Source organism: Corvus cornix, chromosome 17 (assembly GCF_000738735.6).
Source record: "Corvus cornix cornix isolate S_Up_H32 chromosome 17, ASM73873v5, whole genome shotgun sequence".
In the NCBI taxonomy this organism is placed as follows: Eukaryota; Metazoa; Chordata; class Aves; order Passeriformes; family Corvidae; genus Corvus; species Corvus cornix.
In genome coordinates, this window is record NC_046346.1 from 1 (window position 1) to 24,354 (window position 24,354).

General features: G+C 40.7%; 2 protein-coding genes across 6 annotated transcripts in view; one reads left to right on the forward strand and one right to left on the reverse strand.

Annotated features, from left to right (window-relative positions):
• Positions 1 to 2,022: 2,022 nt before the first annotated feature.
• On the reverse strand, positions 2,023 to 3,887 carry ZCCHC10 (zinc finger CCHC-type containing 10). Its single transcript, XM_039561729.1, has 2 exons — positions 2,985 to 3,887; positions 2,023 to 2,454 (listed from the first exon to the last, which is right to left on the reverse strand). Coding segments are annotated over exons 1-2 (264 nt in total). The 5' UTR covers positions 2,987 to 3,887; the 3' UTR covers positions 2,023 to 2,192.
• A 125-nt stretch (positions 3,888 to 4,012) lies between these two features.
• Positions 4,013 to 24,354, forward strand: part of GARNL3 (GTPase activating Rap/RanGAP domain like 3) — a 39,397-nt gene continuing 19,055 nt past the window's right edge. For 2 of the 5 annotated variants that reach the window (XR_005603252.1, XM_039561710.1), the window contains exons 1-16: positions 4,013 to 4,191; positions 6,356 to 6,425; positions 7,743 to 7,817; positions 9,112 to 9,211; positions 9,642 to 9,760; positions 10,269 to 10,333; positions 12,818 to 12,881; positions 13,133 to 13,159; positions 13,531 to 13,606; positions 14,172 to 14,270; positions 14,827 to 14,930; positions 16,117 to 16,225; positions 17,560 to 17,605; positions 20,013 to 20,119; positions 20,958 to 21,079; positions 21,751 to 21,855. Coding sequence is in view for 4 of the 5 variants with exons in the window: in XM_039561710.1 (XP_039417644.1) it covers positions 4,136 to 4,191; positions 6,356 to 6,425; positions 7,743 to 7,817; positions 9,112 to 9,211; positions 9,642 to 9,760; positions 10,269 to 10,333; positions 12,818 to 12,881; positions 13,133 to 13,159; positions 13,531 to 13,606; positions 14,172 to 14,270; positions 14,827 to 14,930; positions 16,117 to 16,225; positions 17,560 to 17,605; positions 20,013 to 20,119; positions 20,958 to 21,079; positions 21,751 to 21,855 (1,344 nt within the window). In the remaining variant the exon portion in view is untranslated. Of the gene's footprint in view, positions 4,192 to 5,090; positions 6,426 to 7,742; positions 7,818 to 9,111; positions 9,212 to 9,641; positions 9,761 to 10,268; positions 10,334 to 12,817; positions 12,882 to 13,132; positions 13,160 to 13,530; positions 13,607 to 14,171; positions 14,271 to 14,826; positions 14,931 to 16,116; positions 16,226 to 17,559; positions 17,606 to 20,012; positions 20,120 to 20,957; positions 21,080 to 21,750; positions 21,856 to 24,354 lie in introns of those variants that run through there. The other 3 variants (XM_039561712.1, XM_039561713.1, XM_019284813.3) reach the window with 3 other exon arrangements.

The following is a 24,354-nucleotide window of genomic DNA, read 5'->3' on the forward strand; positions in this document are numbered from 1 at the left end:
GGCTGGAGCAGAAAACCAAAATTTCAAAATTCCTCATGAAATAAATAGGAGGGTGGTGTGGGAACAGCCTCCCTTTCCCAGGTGGAAACACTTCCCTCTGGGTTTATCATTCTGGGAACAATTCTGGCCCAAAGAAGGGGAAGCACAGAGTGGCACTGCTAGGGTGTGACACGGCCAGGGCACAAGGAGGCCTTGGGTTCTCCTCCAGGTTTCTTTGTGGAAAGTTTGGGGTGGTTTGGGGTGGCTGAAGGGTTTCTGACAGCATTAATTGGGAGTCAGTCCCCCTACGGATCCCCATTCCCAGTTCTCCCAGGAAGCTCCTGCAATGGTCTCTAAGGGGTTAATGGAATATCTGCTTTTCCCTGCACGGATGACGGGGCCCAAAGCACTTCCCTGGCCCTGCAGGAGCCCCAGCACTGAAAATCCCCGAGCAACACCTCGGAGCTGCCACAGGCACCCAGACAGAAGGGGAAGGTGCCCGTTCCCTCAGCTCCCAGCTGCCAGATGGGGGAATATTTTGGGCTTTTGGGAAAAGCGTTGGGGTTCCACCTTTTCCCTGCGTGTGAGGAAGCGTCTGGCACCAGGGAATGCTCCGCCGAGCTGGGAGGCCCCGGCATTCCTGGAGAGAAATCTTTAGGATTAGGTGGGGGATTACACCACCTGCTCCCTTTCCCTGTGGCTGGGGGCACCAAGCCGAGGGCACAGCGGGAGGGATGTGCTGGAGACCCAAATCCCACTGGAACCGTGGCGTTTTCCACCCCCGTGGGTCCAATTCCGGGCAGGAGCAGCACCTGGAGGACACAGCTGTGCTGCAGCCGAATGCTGGGTGACAAAACCCCTGAAAAACAGGCTTGGGGACGTGGCTGGGTGGAAGGGTGAGCTGAGGGAGGTGCTAATTAGAGCACTGGGGGAAGGTGGCAATTAGAGCACTGGGGGAAAGTGGTAATTAGCTCTGCTGCTCACCATGGCTCCGCCTTCAGCTGTCACTCACCCACTCCTGGAGCCTGTGGAACACGTTCCTGTCCCATCTGCGAGGGAAACGCTTCCCCTTCCCTCTTCCTGCAAAAGCAGAGGAATCCTTGTCCCTGGATGACCAAGGCCGGGGCAGGGGTGGAGACACCATCCCTGCAAGGCTTCAAAAACCGTGGATGTGGCGCTGGAGGACAGGGGTGGCTGGGGAGCGTGCTGGTGGGGCAGACTGTCACTTGGCAATCCTGCATTTCACACATCCAAAGGGAAACACTTTCCTTTGAGCCCTTTATTTCAAGGAGTCTCTTTTTTACTGAGCATTCAGTGAGAACAGTGCCCAGTTGTGGCTGTTATTATTTCTCTGCTTTTGCTGCGTGGCAATATTGTGCTGGAGCTCTGCAGAACACGCACTGCAGCCCTTGTCTCACTGGGGCACACCGAATTGACAAAAAAAAGGCACAAAGATGAAACTCCTAAAGCAGCAGCAGCCCCAAGTCACTGAGCTGCTGCTTCCCACCACCAACACTCTGTGTCTCAGCAAACACTTCCAACACATGAGCCAAGGCCACAGGGGAGTGAAAAGCCCAGAGCCTGCGGGCAGGACAAGCACTCCATTGATCAGTAACAAACCAACACAGCTCAGCTGGATGGTGCACTTAAGACTGGACCTGGAAGCATCAGGAAAAGCCATTGGAACACAAGCTCAGCAGCACAGAATCCATTTGTCACCAGCTGATGAGATGGGAGGCTCTGTGTGGGACACGTTGTGCATTCAGCTTCAACAATGCCACAGCTCCACAGCAGCGCTGAAAAACTTCTGCTTTTAACTGTTGGAGAGGATTTTCTCAATGGAAGTGTCATTAACAGAGGAACAGCACATGATGCACAGCATAAGCTGCAATAAAAAGCTTTTGCTTTCCAGCATGTAAACATCCAGGTTACTGGACTTTAGCTCATATCAACGAATCTGATGATAGATTTTTTAAAAATTTTTCTTGGAACTAAAAAAGTAAAATCTTCCATAAAAGGATAAAGCACAAAAATACTCTCTCAGTAAGTCTCAGGAAGCCATTTAATACCTTCCATGTCCTAGGAACAACTAGGCAAAACACTTGGAAAGTGTGAGCAGTAGAAATGTTGACCATTGAATGTTTGGCAGCCGTGTGCTCCAGCCCCTGGGAGGGGCTTGTCCCCCACTCCACACCAGTCCTGCAGCTCCCCAGCTATTTCTTCTTCTTCTTTGGGGGCTCATCCTTCCTCAGAGCTGCTGCTGCTGCTGCTGCTGCTGGAGGAGCTCGGATCCGAGTCGAAGTCGGAGGAGGAGGAAGAGCTGCTGGAGGAGGGGGAGGGGAGGAGGAGGGGGAGGAGGAGGAGGAGCTGTCCTCACTGTCACTGTCCTCGGAGGAGGTAGAGGAGTCCTGGCTGTCAGAGGAGGAGTCGCTGGCTGAGCTGTCACTGCTGCTGGAACTGGTCACACTTTTGGACCTGGGAGAGAACAAAGAGCTGAGCACAGCCCTGCCAGAGCCCACGGCACCGTGTTCTCTGCTCTGCTGGAATTATCCAAAGATCAATTCGTTGCCTTGAAAATTTCCAGGCCTCACCACCTAAGATGAATTCCTGTGCCTTCCCTCCCTTTCCCACTCCTGGATGAGTGGATTTTGGCCATTTGAGCAACGGCAGAGTGGCCCCAGGGCATGACATAGCCCAGCAGGACTGCAGAGAGGGGCAGTTTTTTGTATTTTTTTGCACAAATGCACCCCCTAAACTTCCAAGCATTTTTGGGCTGTAACCTCCCTTTTTTTGGGAGGACCCCACCTAACCCCTCCCATACCCTACTCACCTTCTCCTCCACTGCATCTTCACTCACCCAGTGACACTGGGGTGCCCCAAATGACATCATCACCCCCAGACTCCAACTCCCTCCCTAAAAAACTCGCTCCCAAAAAAAGCACAAAACAAATCAAACTAGCCCGGACAGCAGCATGTTGCTTTAATAATGCAATTTACATACGTACATCCCCCCTCCGAAAGGGGTCTCTGCTAGAAAAATAAAGGGAGGGCAGCCCCCCAAATGGTTGAAGTCCCTCCCCAGCTCCTGTCGCGCAGGCTGGCGGCTGCCCCATAGCAAATAGGCAGTGTGTCCGAAGATGGTGCCTTGTCTCCCGCTCAGGCTCTTCTCCGCCTTGTTCCTCCACTGTTCCTGCGCTCCAGCCGGTGTCTCATCCGTTTCCTATGATGCTACTGCAGGGAGATCACTGTGCGAGGCTGGAGGACACGGCTGTACCGCGACGGGAATCTGCGCTCACGGACCCACCGCAAGAGCTCCAGCCCTCCCACCGCTGCTGCGTGGCTGACTCGCTTGGTCGATATAGCTGAAAGTCAAGCATGAAAATTCTCTGCTGCGTCATGTCTGATTGGTATGAAGAAATGTGATGCTAAGTACGCTTCAGATAATGCTATTGTGGCACTTCTAATTTCATACTTCTAAGCAAAATTTTTATTACAGTAATAGATCTGTGACAAACTCTGACGACTGGCTTTTCTCAGTGTTAAGTACAACGCTGTGCAGATGTGTCTTGTAGTCCTTTGCTTTTCGTCTGGCGGGCAAGTCACCACGCAAACTCGCTTTCGGTCACGTAGTGGAAATGGAAATCATTGTGGTGTAGCGTCTTGACTTGAGAGCAGCATTCCACGGCAAATCTGACCTATCTGCTTGGCCGTCTTGGAGCTGACTGGTTTCTGTTACTTGCAGGCATATCGAATAGGCGTGCTTTCCATGGAAAACTCTCAAGAGATGTCTCAAATGATGTTTTACCGTTACGTTTACAAAGCCTGCATTCGGGAGGGGCGGTGCTGGCTGAGGTCCCTCCCTGCACAGGGGCGAAGGACCCGTTCGCTCCCCTTGCGGGACTGCAGCTCTCGGCGGCGGAGGACGGACCGGTCGCTCGCAGCCCGGGACTACAACTCCCGGCGGGCACTACCGGCGGCGCAGCGGCCGACGCGGTGGCCGACGCGGCGTAGGAGTGGTCGGCGGGCCGGGGCGGGCGCGCGGGGCCGTGCGCCGGGGGCAGCGGGATGTGCGCGCGGAGCTCCCGGCGCCTCTGCCGCGCGGGACGGAGCCGCGGGAGCGACGCTGGAGGGGTGAAGCCTCCGTCTGGCCGTCCGCATGGAGCTGAGCAGCGCGGAAGGGGCGTCCACCCGATTCCTCGGCCTCACTCAGCGGTACCGGAGGCGGGGGCTAAGCTCGGGTGGGGCGGGGCGTGGCGTGCTGCCGGCCGGCGATGGCGGAGAGGAAGGTGGTGCTTTGCTTCCGCCGACCGGGAGCTGGAGGGGCCGCTGGGGCGAGCGGCGCTGGAGGCTTCCGCGGCGTGGGGCGGCTGGCCCTCGGGCTAGCGGAGCAGCAGGAGCTCCCGAGCTGCAGCCGTCTGCCTCGGGGGCTGCTGCAGGTGGTGTGGGCGGAGTCGGACGAGCGTCTTCAGAGTCGGTTTCGCGGCGTATTCAGCGTTGAGCTCGTGCAGGCGGGTAGCGCTGGGATATCGCTGCAATTACACGACTGCTGACTGCGTTTGTACCTGTGACTCTTTCTTAAGTGAAAACAGGTTGGCCGATACTGGCAAGTAAACATATAAATGGTAAGGAGAATGGTAAGCCCAAGGGGCATGTAGGCTACGTCCTTTCTGATCACACAGGTGCAATCTGCAAACTTTATCCTTTCTGCCACTACCTTCCCGACCCCCAAGTAATGTGCTTTCCGGTGTCGAACTTCTAAAAGACAAAACTTGGGATTTGACGCTAGGATCCTCAAAACATCTAGATTTAGTTTAGCAAGTATGTTCAATCGTGCTTTGTTGTTCAGCTTTCAGGACTGTCTTGTAGGAGCTTCTGTTGAAAAGGGAGGAAGCTAGTCCTCTCTCCTCGTCGTCCTTACTGTTCATTTATACAACTGCACCTGTGTTTCCAGACAAATGGGAAGGGGAGGTGGAGTATACTGTAGATGCCGTACAAATGAACATAAGCTGGTTGGTTTTATTCGCGTGAATAAAGGTGCATCCGTATTTAAATACTTTGCAATGTCAGTAAATTTTAAATTATTAAGCCCAGCTAATCTGAGGCACTGACGAACTGACCTCTTCAGTGCCGGCAGTTCATCTTAGTAGGGTGGAAACTACTCTAAAAGTGCCGTAACTGGAGCAGCCGTTTTTCTTATATAGGTCAGGACTGAGGAAGGATGCAATTCAGTGAAGAAAATGAATATGAACAGCTGATTTTAATCACAGCGTATTTTTTAAATTAGCAGATGTGGTATGTCAGAGAGTTGGGTACAAATCTTGGTGGTAACCGAGAATGGAGAGCCAAAGAGGTATGCAGGCAAGAATTCATTAGGGAGTATATGCGCTTATGCAAATAGCACGACGATGTGAATCTTACCTGTGCCTAAAGTGAAGCTGCCTAATTTTCATGATGTTGTCTCTGTAGCATTTATGTTGATGTAAGATTCTGCTTTAATGACTAGATGCGAAGCAGGTGACGTTAGGTTGAGAAGAAGCAGAGATTAGCTCTTGGGCATAATTCTGACTTTTAAAAGGACTGCTAGTGTGTTTGAAGGTTAGGTAGTTTGAATTGGGACACAAATGAATGAGAATATTAATATTAAAGCAGTCTTGTTTTAATTGTTAGCTCAGATATATTCCCGGTTTTTTAATTAGTGAGAGAGCGGTGTCAGAAAAAAGCTTTTCATACCAAAGTGTATGGTTTGTGGCAAGACAGTATATGTCTTCAAATTATTGGAATGGAGTTGCGTAGAGGCGGTGCTTAATGTGATATGATGGTATGAGGTTATATGTGGTAACGCAGGTGGATTTTGACCTTTGCATTGTAGGATTACTTTTGTTTGCTGTCTTTGTTGAGGCTGTGGAGGGACACCTCCGAAATGCTGTCGTTTCCTTGTGCTCTTAAATGGAAGTACTGGTCTAGTTTCTCCTTGCGTGTAGGCCGAAAAAAGACTGAAGAAATCAGCAGTGACACGCTAAGTGCGGTCTTACTGAGTCGTATAATGCGGTTGTCCCATTTGAGGCATTAAGTTTACATTTCGGACGCGGTTTATAAGCCACCACCCGCTTTGGAACTCTGACTGCACCGTGCCTAAGTATTTAATTTAACCGTAGCTTTTGCTTCCGGTCAGGACACGGCCATTTCTCTTGGGAGTCATGTGAAAGCCAGACTGCAATGGCTACTAGAGATTGTGCATGCTGTAAGAAGTGTTCCCTGCAGCAATGAGTTTATACGCTATGAAGCTTGTTCATATTTTTTTAATGGCAGGGTATAGCATTGCAGGAAGTGTGATGCTAGTTGACCTGTGTACACTGATGAAACGTTTCTATTCCAGCTCTGTCTCTGAAGATCTGGGTTGCAGACGTGGAGAGTTTAGCAGAAAGCATTATGGATCTGTGGAGCTTGTAAGTTTATGTAGCCTGTCCTTACGTTTACCAGCTTATAATGCAGAGCTCTAATCCTTTTCATTTCCGAGTAAAAAAATTGGATCCAGTTTGGAAAACGTGCTTTCTAAGCTGGACTTGAAAGTAATAAGCTAATAGAAAGAGGCTTCTGAATAGATACGGATCAGACTGGTGATAGGGGATCTTTTTACCACTTTTTTTATTAATATTTCGTTGTAACACTTCAGGAAACGTTATGTAAATACTGTGTTTACTTCCAGATGGAAATTGAGCATTTTTCCCTCTTGGAAGCTGAAGATGGCAAAATATTAGGGTAGTATTTAATGACGTACTTGCAATTATGTAAGTTATAAACTATGCATGCTCACATGTGTACATACACGTGTATGTAATTTTATAGGTATGTGACTCATAATAGTGGGAGAGGGCTTAAAACTAAATGAACTAGTCAGAATTAGGATTTTGACAAGGGTTCCCTAGAATCTGTCCGTTGTTCTGCATTTTCCTGAAATTCAGAGATTAAGCTGGCACTTCATTTTCCACAGTGAAAATATGTCAGCGGTTAAAACTGTCATTCTGATTACAGGGTCGTAATGAAATTACATAAATTTACTGTAGGAAAGCGGAAGTGGGGAGGAGTTATGAAAATGAACGCCAGTTCTCTTACTGTGGGAAGAAATCGCAAATTTTCTACTAGCTATAGTTGTAATTTTAAAGTTCTCGGGTAGTATATTTACTAACACTAAATTGGGCGTAAATTGGCGGCCCAGTTGCTGGTGCGTTGCGGGGAATGCCAGGTATCTTTCTTTCCTTTCCGTACGTTCCGCGTAACAGATGCGGTGTTTTAATCCAAAAATGCGAGTAAACTGTTTTCGGGTAAGAGGCTCTTTCATTCCTTGTACTTAGAGTCTTTTGCTGGGGAAAAAAAAAAAAGTTATTTGTCATAAAAAATTCACAGTAAGCTCACATGAACAGTCTTGTATTTTGGTTGTTTTTCTTAAAATCTCGCTAGCATTTTATGAAAATATGTGTTTTTTGGAGTACAGATGTTTAAAGGTTCTCGTTGCCCTTTCAAATTTCTAAATGTTTGATGCTTAAGTTTTCTTGCTTCATGTTTCCCACAGTAGCATCTCATTCATGCCTCGTTAGGGGTCTTCCTGGGTCATTCAAAGCCTTTAGTCAAATTGGTAATAGCTAGATTGATCCCTTTTCCGTGGGAAGTCATTATGCCTGGAGCAAAAAGAAATGGTAGTAAGCTTTGATTGCTGGTCGTATGGCTATTTTTGGAAATAGAACCTGTCTTAAACTCTCTTATAGCTTATATCTAGTGATGCTGATGGAGCCATTCAAAGAGCTGGACGATTCCGTGTGGAAAATGGCTCCTCTGGTGAGGTAAGTGTCCAAAGGTACTCATAGGAAGCTGAAAAAATTATTCAGCTTCAGTTATTTTTCACCTACGAAAGATATATTTGCAGTCAATTACTAGGGAAGAGGACTTTGAAAATTCTGGCATTTTATTTCATTTTGGCAACGTTTTTGCTCACTTGATCGTGTTAGGAGAAAAATACCTCTGAATGACGCTTCGCGGTCTCTAGTTCATCACTCTTTATATATATATGCTATCCCGGTGGTACTACAATGTTCAAGCCGACCTCTGCGCTTTACAGTTTGCTCGTTGGTGTCATGAGGTTATAGCTTCATTTTTTGGACCCTCAGTTGCCTTTTGGCAGCTGTGCTTGTCTTAAATAAGAGATAAAGAAGTTGAGCGGAGCCTCAGAGCGTCATTCCCTTCGTCTTTCTTGCTGCTAAACTCGCAGTGTGTTCCTGCAACTACTCCGGTGGCACCTAGGTTTCTGCTTACCTTCATTTGTAAAACTTTTTCGTCTGTAAATATAGTCTTAATAATGAAAGAAAGGGGACCTCATATTCTAGAAATACTGGTAACATCTTGGTAAAGTGTGCACTGAACTAATAGTAACAGCAAACTGTTACCAATCATCTGTTTGCATCAGGGCTGGCTGCAGAGTTGAATGCAATCTAACTGTTCTGCATTGATTCTTTGGGGGGTCACGTTTGGTACTCTGTGTCTTTTTAGCTCAGTTTCATGCAGTTCAAAATCGTGGAAAGACTCGCAGAGCGGGTGATGAATGGCCGTGTGGCGAATGAATATGAAGAATGGCTTTTTCTTTGCGTGTTAATTTGTAGTGGGGAAGGACTTGAGGGATGCTTGGGAATTTACCTTAATTTATGAGAAACAACGCTGAAGAACTTCCAAAGCGTGCTTTGGTCAAGCAAGGAGACTTTGAGGATTAATTTGGGAAGAACTGAGAAAATAAAACCTGAGGACATTCATTTATTTAAGTTTTAAAAATATTTGTCTTCAAATTCCACATCGAAGGACCTTTTTTTCACTGACATTCTAAGACATCACTGTAATGGTGGTACAGTAGGGTAAGACTTAGCTACTTAGAGAGAAATTAGAAAAAAGGGTGAATGAGAGGGAGAAGTTTTTATTTCAGCTATGCACCAACTGACTTCGGAAAAATCCTTGCTTTTTAAAAAGCAGTGTACAGCTAAAATTTCTGGTGAATCAGCTGGTCTTTATTTGCTTTTGCCTATATTTTGTCCAATTTTTTTTTTTTTTTCACTTGGCATTTAATGTAAGGGTCTCCCGATTCTATTTCAGAATACAGACTCCACTCCGGGTACGTGGCACAGAACGGATGTGCATTTGGAAAACCCAGAGTATCATACGAGATGGTACTTCAAATATTTTTTAGGGAAAGGTAATTCTTTTTTTGCAAACGGATTGGAATTGGTTCAATGAAAATGTAATGCAGTTTTGAATTGTTATTATTTCAATATGGAAAAAGGTATGGTGTTAATTCAGTATTAAACCATTTTCTGTCCTTTACAGAAAACAAGTCTGTTTCATGTGTTTTTAACCTGAAAACAGAGGATGGGTGTCTGTAAAGAGCGAAACCCCTGCTACCAAAAAGGGATGTTTTGAAACCCTTCTTGGCTTTGAAAGCTGTACCTTTCTCTTTGGGTGATTTTTTTACACATCCCTATATAAGTACATAGTTATTTATGGAGACAGTGATACATTTTTACATATGAATGCATATGTTTACAGGTGTCTGCCTCATTCTGGACACGAGTGGGTGGGTGCGTCTTCTTTATGGTTGATAGTGCTGCTTGTTTTTCTCCCAACAGTTCATCAGAATTATATAGGTACAGATGCAGAGAAGAACCCTTTCTTTCTGTCTGTTGTACTGTCTGACCAAAATAATCAGCGCATTCCTCAATACCATTCGATACTTTGGAGAAAAACAGTAAGAAAGAAATACTTAACTGCTATTCTGACTTTTGTTTGTTTGTTTTGGGTATGTTTATCATACGCTTTTTCTCTTTCTCCAGAATTCTGGTATTTATTACATATTTTCATTTCATATCATAAGAACGTATAATTCTACCATAGCAGATAAAACTAAACTAAATTTGCAGATAACATTAGACTAAACGTTTTGACAGAAATCTGTGATGTCAGATATTTTCTAATTGTTCTAACAGCTGCTTTTTTTTTAGAAATGATGCCTAAATTGTTCTTGATTACGTCCTGTGATCAAACTCTCCTGTAGGCGTGCATGGTTCACTTTTTTTTTCTTTGCGACATCCATCTGTTTTTTTTTCCCTCTAAATCAGCAGTAAATATGGCTAAGTAAAATTACCTTGGTTTTCTTGATTTTTTTTTTACTTAATTGTTTTTATTAATATTCCTATTTGAATATGCAGAAAAAGTTGGTATGTCCTGTAACATATCCTAGCTTTTCTTGTTTACAGGGTACTCAGAAAATATGTCTCCCTTACAGTCCCACAAAAACATTATCAGTGAAATCTATATTAAGGTATGCATTTACGAATAAGTTATCAGTTTAGATATTTGCCTGTATACCTTTTCCTGTAATTCAGAGCTTGCGTTCTGTGGTTTTCATGATAAATTTATAAAAACCGTAGAAATAGTTTTGCAAATCTTGCTCATTGAAGGCAGCGAAAAGTGGTTTTAAAGCCTGTTCTGGAACAGGCAAAGTGAAAATTTAAAATGGAGAGAAATTCTTAGCACTTTTTCTTCAGCAGAGGGACAATTTCAAGTTAATTGGAGAACAGGTACTAAGTGGAACTGCCGTGATGGAGAAGAAATAGCTTTTAAAATTAGACAATAAAAAGAGCTAAGGAATAGCAAGATTTTGACTGGCGGTTATGATGTGGCCCTAGCAGGAGGAAGCAAGCAGTCAAGATGCCGAGAATTATTTCTTCAGCTGACTGTCTTCATCTAGGTCTCACTATGGGTATATTATGCGCAGTGAAGCCGAGAAAATTCCTACTCTCGGATGGAGTTGGTATGAGCATGCTCATACTCTGCCCTGCCTCTTGGGTGGTAGAAGAGAATATAAAGTGAGCAAACCCAACACTGTTTCTATTTCTTTGAACATTTTAATCAGCTGAAATGTCAGAGCACTGGTTTTCAAAGCACTCATTCAAATTTAATCTGCAGTTTTACAATCTTATCATGTGGTGTGTTTTCTCAAATCCCTCACTGATAATGTCATCAAATGGATCTTCTGTAAGGGTTTTAGCTTCTCTAGGAAGCCATTAAAAGGGCCTTTTAGTAAACAGCACGTACCAGATAAATGAGGGCTTTGCAAGTTTCTAAAACCTTTAATCTATATAGAGTAGGAACGAATATTTCTTGTTTGATTGAAGCCGGGCCACTGGTTAACACTGACAGTGCCTATGTGAAAGGAGAATTCTGGAAGCAGAGCATGTGTGTTGGTGTGAAGTCACTGCCAATAGATCTGGATGTTCCTGCTACGGCACAAGATTTATGAGAGGTCCCAGACCACTGAATGTGCCTGAGAGGCTATCGGGCCATTGAGCCTTGCTTCTTAAATCTGATTTCCTGGGCTGAGGCTCTGTTTTGGAGTGTCGAGATGGTGAGTCGAAAACTCTTCGGATATCTATCATCTTCTTCATCAAGTTGAACTAAGTGCCTTCTTTGAACTCCTACCGTGTTGGCTCAAATAGTGTTCCTAGTTGTCTGTACTGTGTTCTTGACCTGCGTAAGTACCTGATTTTCCATGTCTGCCCACGAGTCACTGAAGTATCTCTTCCTAACATCCCTTTCCAACCCGGCCTCTCTCTTCACTCTGCCCACAAGTGTGTGTTTCATCAGGCATCCCAGAGTGGAGGAACTCTATCATCTATTAGCTAGGGTCATAACTCTGTGGCTAAAACACCCTGATGTGTTCCATCCTGTGATGCTCCAGTATTCTACAGAGGAAAATGGTAGGCTTGTTTCAGACCTTGTTTCTCTCTGTGCCACGTGCGGTCGGGTGCATAAACGTCATCTCCTTTTGCCTGCTTCAGCTTGGACTGAGAACTCTTCCCTGGCTTTGGTTTTTGGTTGGGTTTTTTTTTGTTTTGTTTTGTTTGTTTTTTTTTTTTTTTGGCTTTTACGGTCCTTGAGCCGTGCCTCAGGCCTGATTGGTAGTCCTTTGACATTTCAACCTGTTCACACCTGGTGTGAATCTAGGTACAAGACTGTCTCAAAGAATTTTGGTTATGTTTATAAACGTGCTTTTTCTAAGTTCTTTGGAAGGCTTTAGTACCTTTCAAAAGGAACTAAAGAAGATGATGTCTGCTCTGTGATCTGACATAAGCAACAGTGGAAACATTTGACCTCTATGTTAGTTCACTGTGCCCCAGACAGATTGTATTTGGTACTCCGTGACATGCTGCACAGTTCTATAATGCTCAGGGGGGGAAAAAGGAGCATAAAAATAATAGTAAATGCAGAACCATGAGTTAAGAAAAAAGTTATATGAATTAGGTATTTCTGTTTCTTGAGGCAGTTGATCTTGCTTTTTATGTAAGTAACTTTTCTGTTCCACCTGTGAATCATTGGTGTGTGAATTTGATGCTGAGCTTCTCATTTTTCATTTGACTTGCCTTGAATTATTTAAGAAGAGAGAGAAGAAAAGCTTAAAAAATAGAATAGGTTATTGAGCCCTCCTAAAATGCTCACGATGATTATGTTTAAAGCCAAAGTGAAGGTTGATGTAGTAGAGCTCTGTGCTTTATACATAAATAAATTTAAACCTGATCTCCAGACAGGGTCTTACTAATTTCTGTTTCTAAAATACAAAAGAAGTTTAGAAAGTGTTGGAAGTTAGTATTTTGGGAAAGAAATGGCAATTCCATGAAATATTCCATTTAACAGAGGCTCTTCGAACAGTTCATTTTTTAACGTGTTGTAACTGCAGTCAGTCGGTGGTTCAATGTTGAAATGTGTACTTGCTCTTCTATAAAGCGGTATTTCACTTGCATTTCAGTGCTATGAGTCTTGATAAATTTGAGAAGAGCCCAAGGGAAATTTTTCATCCTGAGATACAAAAGGTAGGAAGTGAGTTTTTTTGTTTGGTTCTTTTTCTTTATTATTTTCTGGAAATATAAGTAATTAAGTATAAATGCTACTAGTTTGTTTCTTCCAGTAGCAGCTAATAACGATGGTTATACATAATACTGCTTAAACCGTCTTCATCCATTGAACTGGCCATTTCAAATCAAAACTTAAAAACACAAATGAAACTGTCATCCTCATAGAATCTTTAATACGAGTGTGCTAAAGATACTGTTTTTGTTTACAGGATTTATTGGTTCTTGAAGAGCAAGAGGTAAATGTAAACTTACCGCTTCTAGCTCACAGATCTGTTCCATGAATACGGCTTAGTATTTTGATGTGCTTATGATGACTTTGAAATCAACTGCTGATGACAGTAAAAAATGTAATGTTTTTAGAACGTGACGTAAAAAATATTTTTAAGCACCAACTTAATATCTCATATTAATAGATCACCAACTTACATTAATAATTTTATGCTCTACTATAAAAGTTTAAAGGTGAATTATTAGGTATTAGGAGATGGTATAGAGTGTATGTTCCAAAGTGTAAGATGTATACAAAGATACACATATAAAAGTCCTTGGAGGGAACATTTTTTTTGGATCTTCTGTTTATCATACAATACTTGGTTTTATTCCTCAGGGCTCTGTGAATTTTAAATTTGGAGTCCTTTATGCTAAGGATGGTCAGCTTACAGATGATGAAATGTTCAGTAATGGTGAGTTTTTCACCTTTTCCGTAATTTTTTTATTCATCTGAATTACAAAAAAAGGAAGATAGTGTCTACAGCTGGAAGCAAGACAGGAGGTAATGGTTAAGTGAACAGTCATTTTGTTGTGTTTCATGTGTTGGGTGAAAAATTGTAGCATAGGGCCTTCTAATGCTATAAAAAGTTGCTGTAGGAAGCTTACTATTACAACTTGAAAGACAGTGAAATGTTGATGTAACGTTTACAAAAAAGCAGTTGAAGGAGGCAACTCGTTAACTCCCTGCTTGTAGTTCCTTCGCTCTTTTACGGACTGATCACGTTCTCCTGTGTGCTTGAACAGCATTGGTGTTAGCAAAAGAGGTCACTGTTTAATGTCACGTGATGATGCCTATTTTGAAAGGCTGGGATGCTGTTTCTGGAAAGGCAGTAGGCTTGGAAGACATGAAAGGAAACTAATTCAGCTGAAACTTGTGTCCTGGAAGCAGGACCCATTTCCTTATTTTGGTTATTTTCAAGACATGTTCTATTACTACATGTGTGCTTTTTTGGTAACATTTCTCTCTCCCACGTGTAGAAACCGGAAGTGAAAGCTTTCAACGATTTTTGCATCTCTTGGGTGACACGATTACTTTGAAAGGCTGGTCAGGCTACAGAGGAGGACTGGACACTAAAAGTAAGAACTCATCTGAAGCAATAAAGGGGGGGGGGGTGGAGCTGCAGTGTAAATATTTCTTCTTATCTCACATTACGCATATTGTATATATTGTAGTTATAAAACAATCCCAAAGTGGACTTCCTCGTGTGCATACTAAATGCTCTGCTTCACCAGAAAAGAGTCAGGTCAGCTTAAGTCACTGGTATGGAATGCAATTGAAGAAAAGTATTTATGACTGAACATAATACAGGTGAACAGTTTCATTTTAAGTTGGAATGAGGTGAACAATAACCTGACATGGTACTTGCTTCATGATAGTAGGACATTATGGCTTGAAGACCCGTGTGATTTCAGGAAGGTAGGTGAAAGATGTCATAGGTTTTAAGTGTGAATATGCAGATTAGTTGCAAACTTGGGTTTGGACTCGCATAAAACGTGCAGTGTGGACATTTTCTAAAAGGGATTGGACAAAAAAGGATAGCTAAGGAAGATTTGGTAGAAGGACTCAAATATATCTTTTGATCTTCAGAAAACTTAGAGGATGTACTCCTTAAAGTGTTGTCTTCCCTTGCAGATGATACAACAGGAACCTGTTCCATCTATACAGTTTTTCAAGGGCATGAAATTATGTTCCATGTTTCAACCATGCTACCGTATTCTAGAGAGAACAAGCAGCAGGTACATGGTTCTCTCTTTCTTTTTTATTTCCCTATTTATTTGTTAAATCACAAAGTCCGAAACTTTATCAAAAAAAAAGGATTTCTTGTCTGTTAATATTTTAGAAATGTAAGCCTTAAGACTTTTGCTATTTTTTTCTCAGTATTCTACCTAATGCTGAAAATTTCATGATGTTTATTAGAAACAGTGCATCCTATCATCTCTATGAAAGTACAAAAGATACTTGTGAAGAAGATCTAAATTGCTTCACTGACAAGTGATTGAGTAGCATGGTGTTCAGATGACTTGAAGAGCTTCACTGATGTAATTATTACCTCAAAGATTTTAGGAAGACTGGAAATTAGCCTTGTGTGTGAATTGTAGGAATATTCACATGCGTAACACACAACTCCTACTTGGGTAGCCATTAGTGTAGCTTGAAAGAAATCCCCTTGTGAGCATGTTAATGTTGGTAACTGTAAAGAAGTGCTGTCACACTCTCATAGATTAACTAGGGGGGTTCTTGGGTTCTTGTTCGAATGTGCTGTTGTTCATTGCTCAAGCCGTTCCTTGTATTTATGATGAAAAGAATACTTTATAAGCACATGCGTTTACTATACATTGTACATCCATAATGATTTACCTAAATTACTTACAAATTACTTGGTGTACTATTTATTATGTGTTCTAGTTAGGCGATATGATTAAAATGTACATTTTCTATTTCTATGTCAGTTTTCTCATGCTTTTTCCTTGGACTGATGACGAGGTCACAGAAGAAAACGGAGGCCAATCAGGATTTTTTTTTTTTTTTAAGAATAACTCGGCACCAGAGCTTTTTGTCCTTTTATTTCAAGCGGTAGATTTGCTTTTGTGGAATGCTAGAGGTGCCATGCCCGATTCGTGAATATTACTTAGGGAAACTGTGAGCACTTTTCTAAACATATGCTATATCTGTTCTTCTAGAACCTGCCTTGTTGTGTGCACCGTGTCGTTGCTAGGTTTACTTATAGTTAAGTAATGATTTTATATTGTCTTCAGTCGTACTGACTGTAATTTTTCTGTTAGCAGTTTAGGAATATTGCTTTATTATTCTGTCACATAATTGCTAAGATGCTTACTTATGTCTTGTAAGTCACTGTATCTGTCGCTTCTTTTTTTGCCTTTTCTTTCTTTTTTCCTTTTTTCTTTTCCTTTTTTTTTCCAGGTAGAAAGGAAGCGACATATTGGAAATGACATTGTCACTATCGTATTTCAGGAAGGTGAAGAGTCTTCTCCAGTGTTCAAGCCATCCATGATTCGCTCTCATTTTACACGTATCTTTTTCCTGACATTTTCTAATTATTTTTTTTAAGATCAATATTACTCTTAATTCTGCCCTAAGTCCTCCCTGCATGCTGTTTGTTGAAGTGAGAACTATTTTAGAAAGACGGTTGCATTATTGCGTTCTTTACCTTCAGCTGCTTGACTGGGACTTTCCAAGTCTGCAACATCAAACAATGTTTGCTAAATCCCTTAGAAGATGAGGTAAAATCAAGAATGTGATTTTTAAATCATGTTTTTATTGAAAGCGTTTATATGTATCATTTCACAAACTTAATTTTACACCTTTTCAAAAAATATAAATTCATAAATCTTTCTCTTAGTTATGTAAATTAATTTGGCATTAGATTTTGGCATTTTACTGAATACTGCCTTTAAATGTTTCGATGCTGTTTATTTTAAGTATTTATGTATTTTAGATCCGTGATTGTCAATTTTTTCAGACCATTAACCACATATTCTCCAGTTTTTTGACAGCCTGTGCTTTTCAGACTTCTGGTTGAAAACATTGTGAAGATGATATGATTCCAAAAGCCAGCAGCCAACTTCTTGGAATTATCATAGGGTCACACTAGTAATATGTAGACCTCGATTTGGCATCTGTTAGTCTAGATGGAATAGAATAAAGAAAAATGGATGAGAAGAAGAAAACTATAATTTCTATCTATACTCTGTTGCTGATTCTTAAAAAGTTCTCACAAAGCTTAAGAGTTCTAGACCTTGTTCTCAGGCAGACTAAATGTTCTTAGAAGACTCTTGCTAGGGGTGAATGAAAACTGAATAAAGATTGAAAAAAATAATAAAAATGTTTAGATACCAAAGGAACCTAAATACTAAGAAGAATTGTTTACCAAATCAATGTACCTCTTCATTAGAGCATCAGCCTTAGTATAACTTGCACTTTAAATCATTCTCTCTATTTTCTTATAATTCTGTTAGCTGATTTATTTCATTGGAATCTTTTCTTCGGTGGAAGCTCTGGTATAAACAAAGTTCAGAATTGGTACTGCTTTATCAACCAAAAGAATTTTTAATCACAAATATATCACATAAAAATAAAACACAAAATTCTATAGTATGTCTTATGCTGTGTCTGTGGTAGTAGCTTGATTTTTAAAACTGCTGATCAAACAGTAATATTTTTCTATAGGACCTTCTTTATAAATAGTAAAATCTGCATAGTCTAGATGTTTTTATATATTTACCTTGACTTAATTAATAAATTTAACCTTTATTAAATCTGCAATGTACTGCAGGAAGAGAAGAGTTTATTAAAATACATGCGAGCTTTATTAGAACTGGATTAACTTCCTTAACTGTATGGCAGATATTTTTGCTTTAGTGAGATATAATAAGCAGAATGATAGCTACAGGTAGGTGCTGATTATAACAAATAATTTCACACTAAATTTCTGTTGGTTTAGAGAAAATGGGAAAACATTTTGGCAGTGGGAAAACTTTCTGGCATACAGACAGGTCCACCTGTCTGTATGCCAGGAATCTGCCAAATGAGCTTTAGAAACTGAAGAGCAATATGGACCTGGATGCAGATGTCACTGAACTGGCTATAAGTAGCATGTTTCTAACCATCAGAAAAATTAAATTCTGGAACAGGCATAAGCTAAGGGGGAAACCCAGAACTGGTTTTTAGATAAAATACAACAAAATGATAAAAGATGTGCTTGGAACTTTCAGACCTGGTGAGATCAATGACGTAGTAAACTTACGTGGATGACGAAAGTTAATTAATGCACGTTATGTTGGGATAGCCATGGACTACAAGTCCTTACAGATCTCAGTTTGGCTGTAGCTGAGCAAACTAGGTCGTTTGTAGGGATTTTAATGGAGTACTTGTATAGTTGAACGTCACGTACTTAAAACCTACCGGAATTTTACATACTGCTATGTTTCTCCAGCATGCCATTAAATCTAACTCCAGAGAAGAATGATACTTCAGTTTGTGTGTGGGTTTTTTTCCCTCGCCTCCTATTTATAGCTAAGGTTTCTTTTGAAAAATGTCTGTAGTGCAGTTAAGCAAAGGAATAGTTTTAGTTTGCTCCAAGATCTTGTGAGCTTACTCTTGCAAATTTGTTTAAATTGATTGTCCTCATAGCTTCTGCTTTTCAGCATTCCCAGGTTTGTGAGAAGCACAAAACGTGTTCATGATTCCAATGTGCAGTGAAAATGCAGTCACTTCTTTCTTTTTCTTACTGCTTTGGGACAGAAACTTGGGCATATGTCCCTCATTACTCTTTAAGAAGTGATCGTTGTCCTGATCGTAAGCTAATAGTCAGTAGATGGGTTAGCCGTGGTAAAATGCTTTTTATATTGCTGTTTATGTGGGGAAGGAAATGAGGTGCAGTAAATAAGATAAATTTGTCTCTCTTGCTTTAGGTAACTGGCTGCGTTTACTAGATTGGTCCATCTTATTTTAGTTGCTTCATTCTGCCAGTTTTGACACATCTTGCCGTAGCACATATCACATACTATATGACAGCCTTAGAACATTATATTTCAGCTTGGCCTAATTATGTTTCATTCTGTCCTTTCATCGTAGGCCTGAATAGAACTCATTCTTTCTGTTACTTTTGTGTGTTGTGTGTGTGTGTGTGAAGACAGTCTTCCAAGTGGCCAAAATTTCAGTCAGAAGAGACAGAGGATGCTCTAGGTTTTTGAGGCAAATTTTCCTTGTTTCAAATGCAATGCCACTATGAGGTCTGACTCTGAATTTCTGCTTAGAGTGCCTTTATATTTTACGTCCCTCAAGAAGCTATTTTTTTGGCCAGTTTTGTTATGGTTTTCCCTGTCATAATTTATTCTGATCTAGTCAAGGAACATTTCACCCCTTTTGTAGTTATAAATGATTGCTTTTTTTACCTAGATGTAATGAAGCAGACATAGGGCATCTATGAAATTGTGTCTCAAATATGTGAAACAAATATTAGAACGATCAATATTCATGCAAATGTAATACTGCGTTTCAGATTGTATGCAGTTTCTAAGCTTTCAGGAAAAAAGACTCAATATCAGTCAGTCACTGCTGGATTTTTGAGAAAGCAAATTCTGACTGGTTTCTATAATAGCAGATATGGGTTGCTGTGCCCTGTGTCATCTGCACGTGCCACTTGGAAGACTTTTGTCAGCAAACTATTACTTGAAATAGCCAAGAACGATTACTTACCATAAAGAAGCTATGCCCCGATGAACAAATATGCGTGGGTTTTGTACCTGCCATTCATTATTGCTATGCTGGATTCCTTACGGATCAAAAGAGCTCAGCAGGGTCCGGCTGTTATGGAAGCAATTCTGAATCTTTCTTCCTCACTGAAAATTTGAAAATTGAATTTGCTGTTTCCAAGATACAGCTTCATATGTCATAAGCCAGTGTTATTCTGAAAGAATCAAATATTTCATCTGTGTGGTGAATGCATAGGTAAGGTGGAAATCTGTAAGGTGAACATATTTTTTAGGTGAAGAACTGTTCTTTTAGAGCTTTTTTAAACAGGACAGTATTTTGCTAGCACCGCTAAAACTGTTGGTCTGTGAGTAGAACTGCAAAGTTCTGTTCTAATCATGTCCCAGTGTTAGTTTGTGTAAAAGAAGCATAATTTTGCTCTGTCGAGTGAATCTTTTTTTGTTAGACCCTTGGAAGTTCTTACATAAGACATACCCAGATAACACTTCCCTTTCTTTTTCCCCTTTGGTTCTGAATAGTGTCTATAAAAAAGGTAGGGTTTGAACGTGACTTCCAATGTAGATAAAGATTTGTACTTTCAACAGGCTGAAAATATTTTCAGAAGAAAGTGTTCCTCTCTTTGGACCTCCCCTTCCGTCCCCACCTGTGTTTACAAATCACCAGGAATTCAGGGATTTTGTGTTGGTGAAATGTAAGTCAGTTTTTCTTTTGCTAGAAACAGTCCTTTAATAAATTAAAATTCGTGATGCTTAAAATGTATATGTGTTTTCTTGTGTATTCGGCTGATCTGTATAGAGGTTTTTTTTTTCAAATCTGTAGCATAGGTGGGATGTCAGTTCCATCAAACTGTTACAGTCAGATTAACAAAAAAAAAATTTCTTCTTGGGCTACTAGACAGAAGCTGACTTGCCCATTTGCGGAATGTGCAGCCATATTTAGCTTTGCATTTTCTTAAAGGACTCGGAGATACGAAAGAATTTATAATGCTGTTCATTATTTAGTAATAGAAGGTGTTAATTTAGTAGCTCTGAAAACCTGAAAATAGCAGCTTTTCTGACTGTATTCTTAAAGGCGCTGAAGGACACCTATGCAGCACTTTTTAATTCTGTAATGATTCAGTTGCAGTTTTCATTGACCTGTATTTGCCCTTCTAGATCAGTGAGAACAAAATCTTTGAGAATTGATCATGATGATTACAATTAGACAATTTCCTGCCAGGAGCTCGACAGATAGCTCATTTTACCCATTTAAACTGTTTAGTGCTTAAATTGATCAGCAGTTTGTCTTTAATGTTTTTATTAGTTAGGTATTTATTCTGATGCCTTGTGGAATTCTTCTATTACTAATTTTTCTCTCTTAACTTAAGGAAGAGTTGCTCACTTCTAAAAAAAAAAAGAGGGGGGCAAAAAAAGGAGGCAATTCTAAATTAATAAGGGCAGAGCAGGTGTTCTGGTACAGAGGTAAACTACAGTCAGTGGAGATTGCCAAAGTTCATTTATGTAATATATCTTTTTCCCATAATCTTGTAGTAATAAATGGTGAAAAAGCCACCTTGGAAACACCAACATTTTCTCAGAAACGTCAACGCACTCTAGACATGCTGATCCGCTCTTTATACCAAGACATGATGCCTGACCTACACAAGGTAAATGTAAGTCAGAAGTTTCTGCATCCCTCACATGTGCTGTCCTGTTCTAACTAGTAGTTTAAATGTTCTGTTATTTTAAAAGACTGTAATCCTAATGTGCACTGAATGGCATATGACTAAGCTAAATGCCGATTATCGTATAACTTACTTTACAGTTATGTGAAAGCTGGCAGATGGTCCTTTCTGGACAGGACTCTTCACCAGGTGTGAGGAGAAGCAAAACAACGTCATACTTCGTGTAGGCTTACCTGCAGCAAGGGAGTAGGGAATTTAGATACTGCAAATACGGGCATTAATCTTGTCACCATAAAAACTGCCTTTGTTCCATTATGTGTACATTTGGATGATTTTTACCCCTGGGTAGCTACGAGGTAACTTTATTTTAGATGGAGAAGACTTACTCTTAAGGTGATTCCTAACTAATAAAAACAAGTTCAGTATTTCTAAAACTAACAAGGTGCTGTTTTCTCCACCACTGTTTATTTCTTTTATCTATATAGATCGGCTTAAACTTTTCATATATTCATGTCATATATTCACGTAGTATGATTATACAGAACATGACAGTGGTAAACTGTGACAAGTTGTAAGGTAAATCACTCCAGGATTGGAAGAGTTGCAGTTTCTCTTCTCTGAGAAGCTATGCGGTTAGAAAGAAACATTTTCTTCTTTAGAACGTGCTCAATAGAAGATCCTTCAGTGATGTATTACCAGAGTCCCCAAAATCAACACGGAAGAAAGAGGAAGCTCGACAAGCAGAGTTTGTTCGGCTTGGTCAGGTAGGATCTGTTTAGAAGGTATACAGCTATGTTTACAAAGACTGTGTAACTCCTTTTGTTAGACTTTGATTAGCTTGCAGTTATGTTGGGATTTAATGCAGTTTTCTGTGAGCAGAAATAGTTTTGTAGTATTGCATTATTTTAAGTTGCATTCAAATAAAATATGAATGGAAGTATTTTCTATAATGCCTGAGTTATACAAGTACAAATATTTGTATCATACGTGAGTTAAATGAAGGTTGGAAAAATCATACCTTAGGATCAAACGTGAAAGGTCTTTCCCTGCTTCATGCACCAGATGCTTTCTCCAAGCAGAAGAGTACTCTGTCTTTTTCCGTGCTTTGGAAAAGCGTAATCTTTCATGGATTTCCTCCGTATGTTTTTTTAAGATTGAATTTCTTAGGAGATACTTGGACTGCTTTAGTCAGGAAGAAATTTCAACAGTCTCTCTGTTAGTGTATGCCACACATCTTGGAACATACCAAATGCCGACTGCAATCTCCTATGGGCTTATTAACTTTTCGAGTCTGTACTAAGTACAACTTCCTGATGATTTAGATTAGTCTGTTTTCATCTGACAGTTCATTGTAGCAAAAAAAAAAAGCCAACAGTGCGCCTATGCTCTTCAGTTCCCCTGTCCTTTCTCACTTGTTTCTTCTTGATCCAGACTGGTCTCATGGTTCTGCAGCTTATCCTAAGAATACTTCTTTTCTGAGCTGATTTAACTCAGCAGGAGTTAGCAGAGCAAAAACAAAGCCAAAATAACAAGCCAAACAAAAAACCCCCAGATAAACAAAAATTCAAAACCCAACCACCACCACCACCCAAAAAAAAAACCAACCCCAAAAAACCCCAACAAAACAAAACCAAACCCAACCAGCCGAACAAAATTAGCCAACCAAAAAAAACCCCCAAAAACCCACTACCAAGAAAACCCAATTCTCTTGTCTTCTCTTCCTTTTTTTTTTTTTTTTAAATCATAATGAGTTAACGATTAGAAGAGTCTGAGAAGTTCTAGATCTGGTTAAAGGTAGAAAATGGAGCTAGGCAGATGAGAGCTAGTTCAAAAAAAATCTCAGGACTATAAAAGCTTGGATTGGCAGAGCTGCAAAGACCTCTTTCCTCAGTCACCTTGAAATAACTAGTCACTTTAGGTGGCACTGGAAAAAAAAGAAAGCTGAATGTGTAATATTCAGACAGAAGTAACCAATGATTTATTCCTACGTTTACTTTACAGAAGGTAAAGAAAAGCAAGAAAAGCATGGTTATTGAAAGTATGGAAACCTATAGGCTTACACCGCTCCCACCCCCCCGAAATTAAATGCTGATAAGACGTTCATGGAACAAATCTGGTTGGGACCTGTTTCTTAAACAAGACTTCCATCCTCAATGTGGTCTTCGTCAAAGGGAAACCTATTATGTGGGTTAAAAATTCATGATACCTCTTCGTGTTTTTCTTGGAGGTTCTTCCAACATTTAAATATTTCCTTCCCCTAAAAGATCTTTCCTCTAAGGTACAAACTGTAGGCTTGAACATATTTCAAGATACCTTCCAAGTAACTCATAATCATTCTTGCGAAGCTGGGAATGTATTCCCCCTTCAGTTATAGCCTGTTGACTTTTTAGACGGTAGACAAAATTCACTGAGACTGATTCAGCAGTATATTTAAATCATTTATTTATTGTCAAGGTGATACCTCCTCACTGGTGGGATGAAATTAAAGTGTTCATACAATGGAGTGTTATGTGCATCTGTGTAAGCTGACAGCCGTGCTTAATGCAAACGTGCAAATGATGCGTGCAAGTGTTCGCTGCTGCTTCACAGAGAGCCATACTTGATGGTAGGCAAACTCCAGGGGACAGTAAAATTGGTTTAGGCTAGTTCTAAACTGTGCATTAAGGAATGCTGTGACAATTCCACGTGTCACAGTCTTACAGGAATACTGCTGTGAAAGTTAGCAATGAAGGTATATAGGCTGCACTAAACAGACTTACTGTGTAAGGCAATGAAACTATGTGTATACGGTATTTCCCTGGAGTTTTTAGCCCTTTCAAAATCACCTTGCTTCTAGTTAGTGCTAACTGAAGAATTTGTGATCCTGTGACCATCTGTCCTTGGGACGCCTGGCAATATATATAGATAGACATAGATATAGTTTGACTTAGTGTTTGTTAGGAAGTTTTGCAAATAAAAGGTCTGTTTGTATAATTGACAAGAGGATCCTCTCTCCACCTAGATTATAGGGTAAACTGTGTAGATGGTTAGCTTCTGTAGTTTGAAGTGGAAGTTTTTCTCTGTTATTATGTTTGACTCTTCTTTTCTGATTTTGAGTTGCCATTTAGAAAGCAAGCAAACAAAACAAAACAAAAACTAAACAAGAAACAGCCAATGTGTATTTTGGCTGAGAAGGTACCTAGTAACCATCTAGTGGTTTATGCAGACGTTGTTCAGGATACAGAATTCTGCTTCTTTTTTCATTACTTAAAATGGCATAGGAA